This window comes from Merops nubicus, unplaced genomic scaffold (genome assembly GCF_000691845.1).
Source record: "Merops nubicus isolate BGI_N331 unplaced genomic scaffold, ASM69184v1 scaffold16739, whole genome shotgun sequence".
Taxonomy (NCBI): domain Eukaryota; kingdom Metazoa; phylum Chordata; class Aves; order Coraciiformes; family Meropidae; genus Merops; species Merops nubicus.
The window spans coordinates 63,393-78,368 of NW_008629158.1; the positions used below are offsets into that span (position 1 = coordinate 63,393).

Here is a 14,976-nt window from a genome sequence, read left to right on the forward strand (position 1 = left end):
ACCATTCCCTTAAAGCAGGTTTTGGTGCTTAATGACCACAGAAGCCACTAGATTTGCACAATACATTTATCAAACACCTAGCACTTGATAACAACTAAAAGACTAAGTTTAGTCTCTTCCATCCCATTTTTTATCACCTCTTCAAAATCAAATCATGCAAACCAAATAGCTTTAGTTTTCAATCTCTCCAAAGTGCCTAGAAAGAAATGCTGATTTTTATCCAAGCCAAATGCAAACATAAAGCAAAGATGAGTCCAGTGAGTTGCTCATTAAGAGTAGCTGATTTCCACTTATTTCTGTTAAAGTGGCAGATGTTTGTAGCCACAATTGGTTCCACAAAGTCAATGATCTGCCTTCTTTTGTAACCCAGATTTGAAATCTCGTAAATTTTTTTAGTATAAATGTGAATTTCTCCCACAGATGTATTCCAGCTTTTGGCTCTTTGTAACCCTTGGCTTGGACTTTGACTTCTGCCCCTGGGTTATAGCACACATTTATTTCAAATGCTTTCAACAATATCGGAAGAACACCTGACAACATGTTGTCAGAAAGGTAATTTGGACTGTATTGATCACAGGCAAACAAATGCACTCGGTTTAAATATTTGCCATTCTTGAAATGAAAATGGCTGTTATGAAATAGCAATTAGTTTGCCTTCTACATCTCAATGAGTAGGAAGCCAAAATTTGCATGTAGCCATTAATTCCTGCTTTAACCACATGAATGCACATGAAATGTATGTTTCCCCTTCATTGACTGTCTGGTGATATCAAGCTGGTGTGTTGGTGAAGGAGAAATTCTTAAACAGTGTTTTTCATACTGTTTGTTGGGATCCCATAATGGATAAAGAGTACCAAGTAGGTTGAATGTTGAGGTGAGAGGAGCAACCTACACATGGAAGCAGAGGAGCAGCAGGTAAAGAATAAGGCATTGTATTGAGAGTTAGGAAATGAAAGTGTGCACCATGGAAAATGGTGTGGTTTTGTTGTGCATGGGGCTAAACCCCAAGAGGTTTCACTTAAGAGCTCTGCCAGAAGAGTATTCTATCCTCTTGGACAGTCTACTCCATCCCACTGTTTCCAGTCTATAAAATAAGAACATAAATTCTTCCTGCCTCCCACTCACCATTTATATATCCTTTCTGTTTACATGGTGAGGAGTGTCTTCTCTTGCAGACCCTCGCAGCTGAGTTCTTCTGCAGAGCCTAGCAGCTGAGTCTTGATCTCAGATGCTATTTGCCCCAGAGAAGATTTTACTATCTTTTAAAGAGCAGCCTGGGCATCTTACATATGTAGCTAAGTACAAGTGACATTGTCTGTTTGCTGTAGTTTTGCATGTATTCCTGTAAGCAAGTGTAAAAAGAGAGGAGCCAGAGCAGAAGGAAGCAGTTTTATTTGAAATGGGATATTTATACTGTCAGTGAAATAGAGACCTGCACAAATGCAGGTATTGTATAAGTAGGTATTTACTTAACTGATGTCCTTAATTTGATGTGGGTGTTTTCAAGGAGAAGGAATGGTTGATTTGAGGCAATAACTCAGGCAGTTTGATTTCTTGTTGTTCATAAAGGGAAATGTACTTCATAGAAGTGAATTCCTAAGTATATGGCAAAGGAGGTTTTTAGTCTGAATCATTCCTTTGAGGGATTTTAAACATTTGCCTCCCACATGCTACAATAATCCTCTGAAAGTGGCTTCGTTGTATGATCTGAGAAGCTGCATTCTGGCGCCTGATGGTTTATGAGAAATAAACACAATGGAGTGGTCTTGGATCCTATAAATTCAAGATTTAGCAGTACAAGCAGGGAGGGGAGGGGGAAACCTGTATCCAGCATCAGAGAAGAAATGTCTTCCTGGGAGCGTGGGTGTTATGCTGAGCACAGCATTGCCTGGCCTCCTCTGCAGACCTCACATGGAGAGTACAAGTTTGCAGAAAACCAAGAGTTTTATGAGTGTCTGCTTGGACACATCGCCAGCAGGCAAGAGCACTTTGAACATGCTCTATGAGTAGAGCTTTGCCTCTTAACGACTGTGAGTGTGGCCTCATCTTTCTTCACTTCTCAGTTTTTCTCCTGTGTTTATTTTAAGCAAGGGTGATTTTCACTCTCCCGTTTGTTTAGATCCTCCTGCTACAATTAAAACAGTTAAGATGCATGTGGCAGAGACCAAGAGAACCTGGAGCAGAGCATCACATAGTGGTGAGGACATCTTTTAACACCATGAGTATGGTGGGCTGCATGAAGATCAGCTTCCACTGGCTTTTTAATTTGGATAGATTTTGAACCCAGGGTCAAGCAGTGGTCTTTCTCTTCTCAGACCCAGTCACAGCTGCCTTTCTTCTTTCTAGTGGAGCTGATGTTATAAACTGGATGCCATACACGTATTGGGCAAGCTGGTAAACAAAGGGGTTCGGGAAATGGGTATTGCTCCTTGCCCTCAGTCACGATAATCTTCAACCTTATTTTATGAGGGATAAGTGAGAATAAAAATGATTTTAATTTTAACAAATTTTCAGTCCTCAGTGACCTTGAAATATGTAATAAATTGAGCTATAAACAACATATTGAAACTGTTCGGACTACTTCTGCATTGGAGAGTGGCAGTTCCCCAGCAGTATACATCAGCTCACTAGGACTGAGTCAGCAAGGGAGCAGCAAAGATTGCCATAGCACGTCATGGAGGGTGTTCCCAAGGCAGGCAGCTGAGCTGGGGTTAATACCTGCATTCCCATGAATTCCCAGGTGTACAAGGCTGTGAGTGACAGAAGGTTTCCAGAAACACAGGTTTATTTCATGTCTTATGACTGGTTGCTTTTCCCAATTGCCTTTGAGTGTGATGTTGTTTTACAGCACCGTACATCTGCCTCATCTTTCAAACACGTCTCCCTGCAATGTCAAAGTCTTGCCAAAGGGACTGTTAGCTGCATAAGTCTGCTGTAGAGCATGGAGATGACATTGCAAGACTCCGGTTGTTGGAAGGCCAGCTGTCCTCCCTGCATAACCCCTTGTGAGAGGCAGCACTGATTATGGGAAAGGAGCCTTCCTGAGTAGGAATGGAGCCACTCCAGCATGGTGGGATTAATACAGTATATATTCTTCTGCAGTTGTACATTTACATATAATATTCTTGTAAAGGCCACTGAGTTCATTATATCTTTTTATAGCTTGGCACATCTGAGGTTCCTTGGTTACAGAAATCATATGAAAAACACCAATACTCACTAAAAATACTATTAACCAGTGAAATGAGGGATTAAGAGAAGAAAAATGCACTTGTGAAGAAGTAAAGCAAAGAACAAAAGGAAGGAAAAACACGAGACTTTACGTGGCAAGGGAGGGAGCACACCAGCAAAGTTCTGAACTTATGAATTTTTTACTCTTTGCTTAGTAGCTGAGGACAGAAATGTTCTTCAGATGCAAGGAATCACTGGGCTGACTTCTCAGTGTGTCTCTCTCCTGGGAGGGAAGTTCATTAGAAACGGGACAGGTTCTTAGGTTACCAGTATGATTCTCCAAATTTAAAGTTATTTTTTTCAGCAGTTAGTCTCAAGATTGGTTTACTGGAAGGTCTTTCATAGCTCATTCTGGAGAGTGATTGCAGCCCTCATACTCAGTGTGTGTGAGGCCATAGGATTGCACCAATCTCAGAAAACTCATCAAGAGGAACAGACCTGTGTCCCTAGAGGTTTCCATTAAATCTGTGACTCTGCAAGTTTCCAGTACACGTGTGCTGAGTTTGCTTTGCTTTCTTAGATCCTTTACAGGTGTGTAAATACTGGCTGCTCATGACCTTGGCAAGTCAAGCCTCCAGGCAGTAACAGACAGTACTGAAAGAGAATAAGAGAAAGGACATAACGATTTGACACCCTGACAGCAACACATCCCTTTTGAGTTTGTGTGGAGCTGATGTCATCTGTGCGTGCTGGTGGTTAGAAATGTGTTTGTGTTTGGATGTGCATGTAGCTATACTAAATGTGCATGTATGTGATATCTGTAATAAATATATATAATACATATTGTACATGTTTAAGGAAATAGTTGAATTCAAGAAGCTGAGATCTGACAGTGGTTCACAAAAAAAGGTGGCAGTGAAACATTTCTGATCTGGATGCAGTGATTGCCGCAGCATCTCGCTGCTCACCAGCTCCTTGTAAGTGCTGTTTTAAAGTGTTACTGCAGTTGCATTGAGCCTGTGTGAAGCAGGAGGCTCTTCCATGCCTTCTGAACAGGAAAAGCAGAGAACTTTGAAGCCTCTGGTCTGAGAAAGACACCTTAAGTTTGTTTTCTGTGTAAGGAATAGGCTGCTGAGAGTCTAAGTGTTGCAGATAAGCACCACTAAAGAGGAGAAGAAAACAGATGATGACAAAAACCGCTCAAGTGTCCTTCATTTCTACTTTGCTAAATTAATTATTCCTGATTACTTTTGTTCATAAAGAAAGCCAGAAAAAGCTTCAGAGGGATTTGTGAAGTTAGGTGTCCATTAAAAAAAAAATAAATCAGTATTTCAGATTCTCCAACTGAGGAACAGAAAATCCGTATTTAGTAGAAATCCTTTCTGCTTTGTCTGTGTCTATATTGCTACCAGAAATTTGCAGTCTCTAAATCCGTTGTGAACACCATAACTGCACTGATGCAGAGCTCAGCAAAACCCCTCTGGAAAGCTACCTGGGCAGCTGGCCTGCATCAAGTTGCCATAGTCATGGCCATCTTGCTGCTGGTACTCCAGCCAGCTGGGTTAAATCTTGCTCTGGCCACTCAGTGAGAACTATGGCATTCACTCAAAGCTCATCTATTCTCACTCAAGGAAGTCTCTCATCAATTGACTTTTATCAAAAGACACTGCCAACTGCCTTATGCAGGAAATTTTATAACCTTTAATGTTTAATAACAAGGGATGACTTCTAAATTCTTCAGGATGAAGCCAGGTGGTCTTGGTAATGGGCTGTTGGATCCATTTTGTGTTTTACAGTCTCGTCACATAAAGTCATTCTGTCTTTCTGATGTGTGCTCCACGTTTCTCTCTGCAAATATAAATGTGCTTGAACACTCCTACAGAGAGTGCCTCCTTTGTAGGCATTAAATGTCAGTTGTAAATGTTCTGCAGGAGTAAGGCTGTGTTATGGGCCACTCCAGCATGAACAGCTTGATGTGTTTAGAAAGTGACAGTAGAAGCTTTAGTGGAAGATAACTGATTCCTGGACTTCTTCTGGTGAAAGAAACTGCTCAAAGACACCTCATTTGTTTCAAATTTCACCAGAATTGTTCTTTCATAGCCCTCGGCCATGATCAGGTATTCTGGGTAAATGTCATTGCCCATTGCTTCCAATTTACCTTCCACCCCAGAAGATTAATCCCACTTTTGTTTTACTTTATATGCAATGGAATACTTTCTTCTTCTTCTTCCTCTTCCTCCTCTTCCTCTTCTTCTTCTTCTTTGGATGAGTATTTTGTGATTTGTGAAAACAGAGCCCTGGAGCAGGCCAGCATCTCTTAGGGACTCATGTCTCTAAATTTTTACAATCCCACTTCAGATACCAGTAAACTGCAATCCTTTCTTCCATGGGTATTTGCAAACAGTAATGAACCAAGTCTCACAGCCAATCCCATACACTTGAGACATCTTATCCCTTAAGTGCCTAGACAACTGAGCCACTGATGGATTTAAGTAAAGCAGTTGGATGTGTAACCCTGGTTTGCTATCAGTGCCACATGTCTTGTCTGCAGAACTCCATCTCTCTTAACCTCTTTTCAGATGGAAAAAGATATTTTGTCCAGCAGCCAAAGGGAAATGCAAGCATCCTGGTGGAAAATAAGCTGTTTCAAAACCCTGGCTGCAAGCTACCCACACATCATAGTTGTCAGCCAGTTGCACATGCCTAGTTACAGGGAATAAAATAGAAAGGACCTTCTGTTCCTGTTCAGAAAGGTCTCTACCCATTCACCTACACCAAAGCATTGTCATCAGCTGCCAGTATTAATTTGTTCTCCTGTGTAGGTTTCCAGCCAAAGGAGGGTAAAATAAATCTAATTCTATCCAGCAGGAGCACTTGCAATGCAAATGCTAGCCCATACATTACAAAGCATTAATGCGACCCAGTTCTAGATTACTTGGGGTAATTTCTGATTTTATTTATTCCTCCTTTTCTGTAATTAACTTCTGGGAAGAGAAACTGAAATATCAGTATGGGGAAAATCAAATATGAGAAACAAAGCCCATTTTTATTTTGAGACTGTGCTTCCCTTGTAATAGCAGTTTATTTAAAGAGGAGCCTGGAATAATCCAGTTTAAGCAAAGCAAAGAAGCTCTACCAAAGCCAAACTGTGTGTGGGTGTGCTCTTGTCAGGGCTCCCAGAAGAGGAGGGCAGGAAAGGCTGTTAGTCAGACCACAGATATTGCAGGAGATTTGGTTATTCAGTAGCTGGCATTTTTCCTTGGCATACCAGTACAGAGCTGTTTCTTAGGTTGCAGCCCATTGGGAAAATCCTCAGATAACCTGAGGTCCTGCTCTTTTGTTGTCATAAAAGAAAATCTCAAGGATGTGTGGCTGGAAGAGGTGTCTACTCTAATGGCCCAGCAGGTGGGTTCAGAAAGAGTGTCTGCTCCTCTGCCTCTTCTTGTCATCCCACCTTGTGCTGTGTTTGTGGCAGGTCCCAGTCTGGGGTCTGGTGACACCGATTTGTGCTACCTGATTGTGTTGTATGGGGTAGTCCTACCTCATACAGTTTGGACCCAGGCTTGAAGCCACAACAGTCTTCAGGCATAGTTCCCATAGAGGAACAGTCAATATGCATCATAGCTTATTACAAAGGTTGCAGAGAATTACCCACATGCTCAATTTTCCAACAGTGAATAGTCTCTTGATGCCCTGGGCTTCTCAGAGTTCAGAAAGCCAGGCATAAGTAAATCTTCACCGTACCTCAGCTTACTTTTAAATCTGTTTAAATTTTTTTTATTCTTGGTATATTGCTCTTAAAATGTCTATGGCAACAATGTAAGTTAAATAAAAGTAATTTAGGCATTAAAGGCAGTTGATTACGTTCCTTAGAAAAAGAATAAATTAAATCTATGATTAGGTCTTGAAACAGCAGGTGTGACTAACAAAGAGGATAAGGTGCAATTCTGGTGCATTTGAACGTGTGAGCATCATCTTTCTTTATTATGTATTCATGGATTTGATTTTTAATTTTTTGGGTTGGAGATAATAAAAGATTGTATGTTATTTATAGAAAACTGCATATTCTCAAGTTCTGCATTGTGAAATCCATATCTATACTAGTTTGCAGTGAGCACCAGAATACTAATGATTAATTATATATGGGAATATTAATTATATTTCATATGATGAGAAATAAATTACAACTGAACATTGCATTTGTTTTAATTTTTTTTTTAAAAAATGTGTAATTAGACATTTATTTCCTAGATCTATGAGAATTGCAGAAGACAATAAAGAGGGGTTTAAAACTTGGAGCCTGTATATATATTGATTGGTACGTTCAGGATGTATTTCAGATATTTACCCCTTGCTGCCCCTCCCCAAGGAGACTCTCCCTTGGTCAATTCTTCCCATTGATTTTGCGTCTGCCTGCTCAGAAGCTGAAAGTGTTGACGCCGGTGGGGAAAGGACAAGAGCAGCAATTGACTGCAAATACATTTTGTGATACTCTGCTTCCCCCTTTTAAAGGGGAAAACTTATGAATAGCGGCAGGTCTCTGGTTTTCCCTGTTGAACACACCAGCCCAGCTGGTAGGGGTTTGCAAAGCCCTGGGCATTTCCATGTTCTCTGAAGTGACCCTTTTGTTGTTCTCTCTCTCCCTGCAGACAGTGAGATCATTCCTCCCGACTGCCTGCGGCCCCGCTCCTTCACTGCCATCCGCCGGCCCTCGCTGCGGCGGGACACGGAGGACACGCGCCTCTCGGTCAGCCTGTGCGACCTCAACCTGCAGGAGGAGACCTTCCATATCACGGCCACCACGTGTCCCATCCCACAGAACTCCCTCAACTCCCAGCACTCCCATCTTCTCCCTTCCCAGCTTGAGAGCGACCTCCGTTTCCACCACCTCCGGGGACCCCACGTCAAAATCCTCGATGACCAAACTGTGGCCCGTCTGGAGCATGCCCGGGAGGAAAGGACTTTGGTTTTCACCAGCAGACCCCTTCGGATCAGTGAAACCATTTTTGTCAAAATCAACAAGTCCAACACCGTGCGCATGGGGACACTGTCCTATGGGGTGACATCCTGCGACCCCAGCACCTTGCGCCCCAGTGACCTCCCCTATAACCCTGAGTCCTTGGTTGACCGAAAGGAGTTCTGGGCCATCTGCCGTGTCGTGGTGCCCCTCCAGAGCGGAGACATCCTGGGGTTTATGGTGAATTCGGATGGTGAGCTGCACTTGAGTCACAACGGTGCCAGCACTGGCATGCAGGTCTGCGTGGACTGTTCCCAGCCCCTCTGGATGTTCTTCGTTTTACACGGCGCAGTCATGCAGATTCGATTGTTGGGTACGTTGGACCTCTTTTTCCAAACCTCACACAGAAGAAAGCAAGGGTGGAGGGGGGGAAATACATCACGGGGGAAGGGTGGAAGTTCATTCTCCCGGGTTCTCTCCCTGCTTTTGGATCAGGTACAAATTTTGGTTTTCATATAAGGGGAAAAAAATATACAAAGACATGTACATAGGACATGGATATGAGTTACAAGTCTTACCTCTTTGCGCTTTTCTAGCATCCTTCACTTGATGGTCTCAAAGCTCTTTTCAGATAATGAATTAAGCCTCAGAGATCTCCTTTAAAGTAGAGATGAGTCACTACTGACCTAGGAAAAGCAAGGAAGGGGGAAGAAAGATCTTTGGGCTGAGCTAATGTAGGGCATAGCCAGTAGGAAAAATGAGATCTGACGCTGTTTTCTGTGTGGTAGCTATCTGACATGACCGATTCCCCAAAAGAGCAGTCCCCTTGCTTTCCACAGGCTTGTACGCAGTGCACAGTGTGGCCCTGGTGAATCCAGCAGGAGAGGGGTTTCCTTGTCCTCCAGCCCTATTTGAGGCAATGTAGCTCTTGCAGGTTGATGGACCTCTGAAGAACTGGCCTGTTTCTCTTGATATTTTTGCTCTGTTTTTAAGCTGTGTTAACTGAAGTACTTAATTTAAATGCTGAAAGTCATGTTTTCAAGGTGTGGAGGAGAAAACCTTGACATAGCATTTGCTCAGGATCAGATTTACTTTTTTGTCTGTGTGTGCATATTGAACGCAAGGGTAGGATGTGTTTGGCCCTGAATTGGGACTGTATCATGGTTCTGCTGGTGTCAGTGTCAGAAATGCCTGCTACTAGTCTAAGTGGAGCTGATTTTAAAATACTCCTTTCTTGTTTATATGATCATATTCGTATAACTTTAAATACACTCAAATTCTTTTTTTCTTCAAATTCTCACTATTAAAATATCCCTTTTACCAGCAGGGATTAAAAAAAAAAACAAAACCAAAAAAACAAACCAAACACCTCCTTTCTTAGGGTTTCAAGATAAATTGTGGTGAACACATACATCTGTCTGCAGGGTCCAGTTCACCTTAATCACAGTATGAAGTGCCCTATTTAATTTACTTAAAGTTGACCATAGGTCTGTGCTGTGAGTGTTTTGTGGCTGTTAAAGGCTCACAGATGAAAAATGTAGTATCGCTATTTATTTCCAGGTGCCCAAACCTCAATCCCTGATAATTCAGCCTGATTACATTTGTTGTGGGTACTGTACATAATCCGTGGCTAGCTCTGCTCTCCAGCAACATGTCATTGTGATAATGGTAGGTGAAGTCAAACAGATCCCAGTAAAGTAGGTGATTAAATGCTCCTGTGTACGTTAGAAGGAAAACATCTTCAGGTCATTGGGCTGCTGGTAGAAATAAATTATCAGCCCATGCTTCCTTTCATATGACATCACTAATTCTGGCAGTTTTGCACAGAGTGCATAGGCTGCTTGCAGTGGGTTCTGACACAGGGCAGCAAGGATGTTTCTCACCAGAGGGACAAAATCACATCCTTGTACAGATTCAGCTAAGCACAGAGTTGAACCCAGGCTGCCTGTGTTCTGAGCAAACCTCCTGCTGCACATACCCTGTGTGTGTCCTCCCTACCTGCTCACAAGTTCAACCCAAACCAGTACACTCCCAGTGCACATCTTATATTAATGCATTTGAATCCATTAAATAATATATACACACACATATACATATATACAGTCACCTGTATATGTGAGTACAAAACAGACTTTTCTGGCCTCAGTCACTGGAAGAGGCACTGAAAATGGGTTATTGTTCTTAAGTGAGGTGCAAGTAAAAAGAGCTGGACTTGCTGACCTTGTCTCTCTCAAGTAAAGGGTAGGACCCTGCTGAGTGTACAGCCTTATCCACGCCAGCTTGGGCAGCAAACTGCTATCATCTCCCAGGGAAAAGCTATAAAATTGGAACATGCCTGTAATCTTTAACAGGTATTAAAATACAAAGAGAGCTTTTCAGACCTATAACAGTGCTGGGAGCCAGTGCCAGTGTCAGTGCAACATCAGTACAGTGCAGCTGCCCACAGAAGAGCACCGATGCCATCTCAGCAGTGCGCATCTCAGCAACTGCAGTAGTCACATGGATCAGCAACATCTCGACAGAAGGCAAAGAAAAGAATGAACTCCCATCTCTAGCTTTTGCAGTGTTGTTAGGGAGGTGATGTGCAATGTTTGTATTGCGGTGGCGCAGATTGTGGTGCTTGCCATAATATCTGTCATTATAATATTAGAAAATGTAAGAAGAATATGAAGTGTTCATCTTTCTAATGACAAGCTCCATCTTCAGAATGCAAACAAGTAATTTTGTGTGATACGTCTTTTGTAGTTTGAGCTTTATGTCACAGGAGAAGATATGTTTATAGACATCTTTTTCTAGTTTTAATAGAAAAAGTGAAGTTCCATATCCTTGAAAGAAATGAGACACAAATACTGCAAAGAGGCGTAACTGTACCAAACCTATCTTAAACAGCAGATGTCATTCTATTTCTGGTGACGTAATATTATTAGATTAATCAAAGCAATGTTGTAGCAGCGTTAAGGGAACATCAGCACTACAGCCAACTATAAAATGAAATTAAAGTTGCTGGTTTTGCTTCTTCAGCTTTTCTCTTTCCTTTGGAGGATGGAGAATATGAAGAGCAGCAATGCCGCTCTTGGACCAGAATGGGTATTGGTCACTGGATACTACATTTCACATCTTGAGTTTAGTTCTTTGGTCCTGACCCAGAGCATGACCAAGCTCAGGTCTCTCATAGCTTGTGGCTTTACCATAGAAGCTGGCATTTACTGACTGCAGTGTTCCTCAGTATTGGGTATACAACATTTATTTCCTAATCTAAATATCGGGGAAGACCATCTCAACACAGGCTGATGGTCTTACAGAACTTCCTAAGAGAGGAAGGCAGTGTGGGGTTGATTTGAAAGTAAAGAATTCCGACTTCTGTTTCCATCTTTCAATCTGATATCATATACTGGCAATATATTTGCTGTAGGAGAAGTGAAAAAGCAGAAAATAAAGACAAGGTTTGAAACATAATTTTCCTTTATGTCACCCAGCAAAAGAGAAAATGAGTTAAACCCAAGCACCACTATAGCACAGTGAGAGGCCACAGTCATCTGTAGTGGGAGTTGGAAGGATGTCAACTGATTGCAAAGAAAAGGTTAAAATACAACATGAGGGAAGATAAATGAAAGAGGAGGGCATTTTAATGTAGGCGATAATAGCATAAAAATTATGAAGCTGCTGGAAAATGAAGGGACACAAATTTAAATTAAACATAAGTGAGGGTAATTAACTACAGGAATCAGCTATTGAGGGAGGCAATAGATCTTTTACTCAGGATTGGAAGCCCTTCTAAATATTTTATATGTAAAGTGCTGGTCTTAATTCAGAAATTCTGTGGGTTGTGCACATAAAGACAACCAAACAGAAACCCAGATCATTAGGCATGTAGAAATGAAACAGTCTTTACATATCCTTTAGGAATTCCATTCGTTCAGGCTTGGGTTGTTCTTTTTCCAGGCATCATTCCTGCACAGTCGACAAAACCAGCCTATTAAATTTGATTTACTGCTTTCAGCTTTTGCTGGTAAGCATTTCAACTCACACACAATTTTATTGACAGCTCTGAAAGGTTGAAACGAGCCAGTCTGGATACAGTGGTCTGGTTTTGGTCTAGTTTTGGTGGTGTAATTCATTTATGAAGTTAAATTGATTGGCCCCATACGGTTTTAAAATGTATGACTCATGTCTGGAGGAGCTATCACAGCAATAAGTTTATATATTTCATATTTGGGGATCCAAATGCTTGGGGGTATTCTTTCATTTTCTTTTGTCTCAGAGTGAATCACCAGCATGTAAAACATCTTCCTTTGTCTCATGTATTTTGTGGTGGGTTTTTTTTTGGTGTGGTTTCCCTTGTGAATTTCATCCTTTCCAGTAATACTGAAGTTTTCTTTTGAGCAATGAAATAACATGTTCCATCAAAAGTCATATGAATGAAGCGGAATTGTCAGCTTATCTGTGTCCTTTCTATCCATGCACTTCAGTAACTCCAGCCCCATCAGAACAGCTGCACAATATTGCAGCTCTCTGGATGTCTCCTAAAGCTGGCCAAGAGTCAGCATCAGGCCTGAAATAAACAAGCTAAGTGGCAGCACTTGGTGTGGGTAGGTCTGTATTCACATCCACACAGGATAATGGCAGAGTGTGTGGGCTAAGCTCTCCTGACTGCTTTACTGTGGACATAGGAGTTGGAGCACCTACTTAGCTGCCCATTGCAAAGTATTTAGAAATTAATTGCTGCTTAAGTTTCCATTCTTCTTTCAGACTTTGTTGAAATTGGTCAATGGGCTTAAGACTGAGGGGGTGAGAAACAAAGAGCTGACCAGGAACTTGCAGACAAAACAACTATGAATCCTTGGTTCCTTGGGATCTCTGACAACAGCAGTCGCAAAGGAACAAATTGGGAGTAGGTTCAAAGGAGTTGGCAAAGGGCTCTTTAAGTCAACAGTGAACTTTGATCTGAAGTGGCCTCACTGCCAGCGAACTGCAGTCAATCCCATTACAGGCAGGCTTACTCAAAGCTGTGCCCATTAGGACTCTTACTGGTGGTCAAGCTTGGCAGCCCTGGTAGTGCTGTCCATGTTGCAATAGAGCCCGTACCTTGAGGAACTCAATGGAAGGACTTGCATTTTCATGGGTGAACAGAGTAGCATCTTGCTTAAGTGACAAAGACCAATGGTTTACCAGAGGAATTTACCACAGCTTCTTCTGTGATGTTCATCACACTGCCCCATTTGGTTGTCTTTGACTTTTGTTCCTTTTGAGCTCTCCACAGACCATTAGCAATTCATAGGCTGTGTCTGAGCCATGAAGACTGTCCTCACCTCTCTAAGCAGGATTATTCCTCTGTGTCTCAGGATTCCTCACTTATCTTGCTGATACGGTTCCTGCAGCTACTGTCTCCAGATTATCTCCAAGGGGGACTTTCTCCTCTTTTCTCTGGTCTCTGCTGAAGCACTTGTCTGGCTTGAGCCTTGTAAGAATTTGTAGGGTATTTTTTGGGAGCTTACTTACTCTTACTCCCTCTCTTCCCAGGCTTTTGTCCATTCCTTTGTAAACAATTTTCTTATCCTGTGGTTGCTCCTTCACTGCCCCAGACTCCAGCATCCCATGGCAGAGTACCCATCCCTTCCAAAAAACTTCTCCACTCTAGGTGCAGTTATATGCTTACTTTGCATGTGAAATTACTGCAGCAACCATACAAAATATTGAAATTATAGTTGATATGTACAGTTGTTATACACACTGTGCAGGCAGTAGGTACAGTTTGTAGAAAAGTATCTCACACAGGTAAGGGGAATCTGGGATCTTGATTCTCCAGCTCCAAATTTATGAGCTTCTTCCATTTAAAAGAAGATAGTTCTTTGGAGTGGTAAATCACAGCCCCATCTCTCATCTCAGAGGTGGCCAGTACATTACCCATTTGGGAACTTGTGCTTTGTCCACCTTGGTTAATTCCAGTCATGTGGAAATTGGTGAGTTAAGCAAAGCACAAGAGAAGCCTGATAAATGCATAACATCGTTGCACAGAAATGCATGTAATGGATCTCTTGCTTTAACATGAGTTCAGTTAGAAGTGCCCCAAAGTTTTACTGTCCATAGTTTTTTATTTTGAAAATATTACCACTTATATGGAAAGTGGCCTCATTAAACTGATTGGAAAGTAACAGGCCTGGGTTGTGTGGCTCTTAACTGCCTGAAGTTCCTAGGCACTGCAGAGTATATGGTATTTTATGGTGTTAGAGACTAGGGGGAAAGGGAGTTAATATTAATTCAGTGCCTCCTGAAAATAAATCCACTTCTATTAATTGATGCCTCTTCATGAACTCTTCTATCATGCACGGTTTTATCTCACTGAAAATGAAGTGCAGATTACTGATGTTAAATTGTAAGAAAGAGCTGCCCAAGAGCATTACAGCATCCATAACTCCTGGGCTTGATTCTAGCACTGCATCAGTGGCTCTTCATTCACATCCTGGTTTATATTAATAGTTTTAAAGTAGAATTAGCACAAAGAGAAGCTGTTGTGTTAAAGAAAGCAAGTTGCTTTGTAACTTGTGCGTTGGAAAACTGCAAGGTCACAGAGAGTTGGATGCGGTCAAATGCTTGTCCCTTGTGGTCAGTGTCAGCAACGTTAGAGTTAATACCTGCTCATGGCACCTTTGTACCATCCCACTAAAGATGTCATCACACCTGATGCACAGTTAGTCCACACTTGCCATGGGTATGTATGTGTGCATTAGTCTGCATGCTGAATTATCAGACAGCATCTGCATAAAGGCTGAGTAAAGCAGGAGGACTTCCTTGAAGCGACAGCCACAGGGCTTGCAAATGTCTTATCCTCTCCTCCACAAGCGCAGGAA

General features: G+C 41.9%; 1 protein-coding gene across 1 annotated transcript in view; it reads left to right on the forward strand.

Annotated features, from left to right (window-relative positions):
• NEURL1 (neuralized E3 ubiquitin protein ligase 1) overlaps positions 1-14,976 on the forward strand; it is a gene marked incomplete at its 5' end in the record, with an annotated part of 64,796 nt that overhangs the window by 39,826 nt on the left and 9,994 nt on the right. Inside the window, one exon of the mRNA XM_008946909.1 lies at positions 7,821-8,501. Coding sequence (XP_008945157.1) covers positions 7,821-8,501 — 681 coding nt within the window. The remainder of the gene's footprint in view (positions 1-7,820; positions 8,502-14,976) is intronic.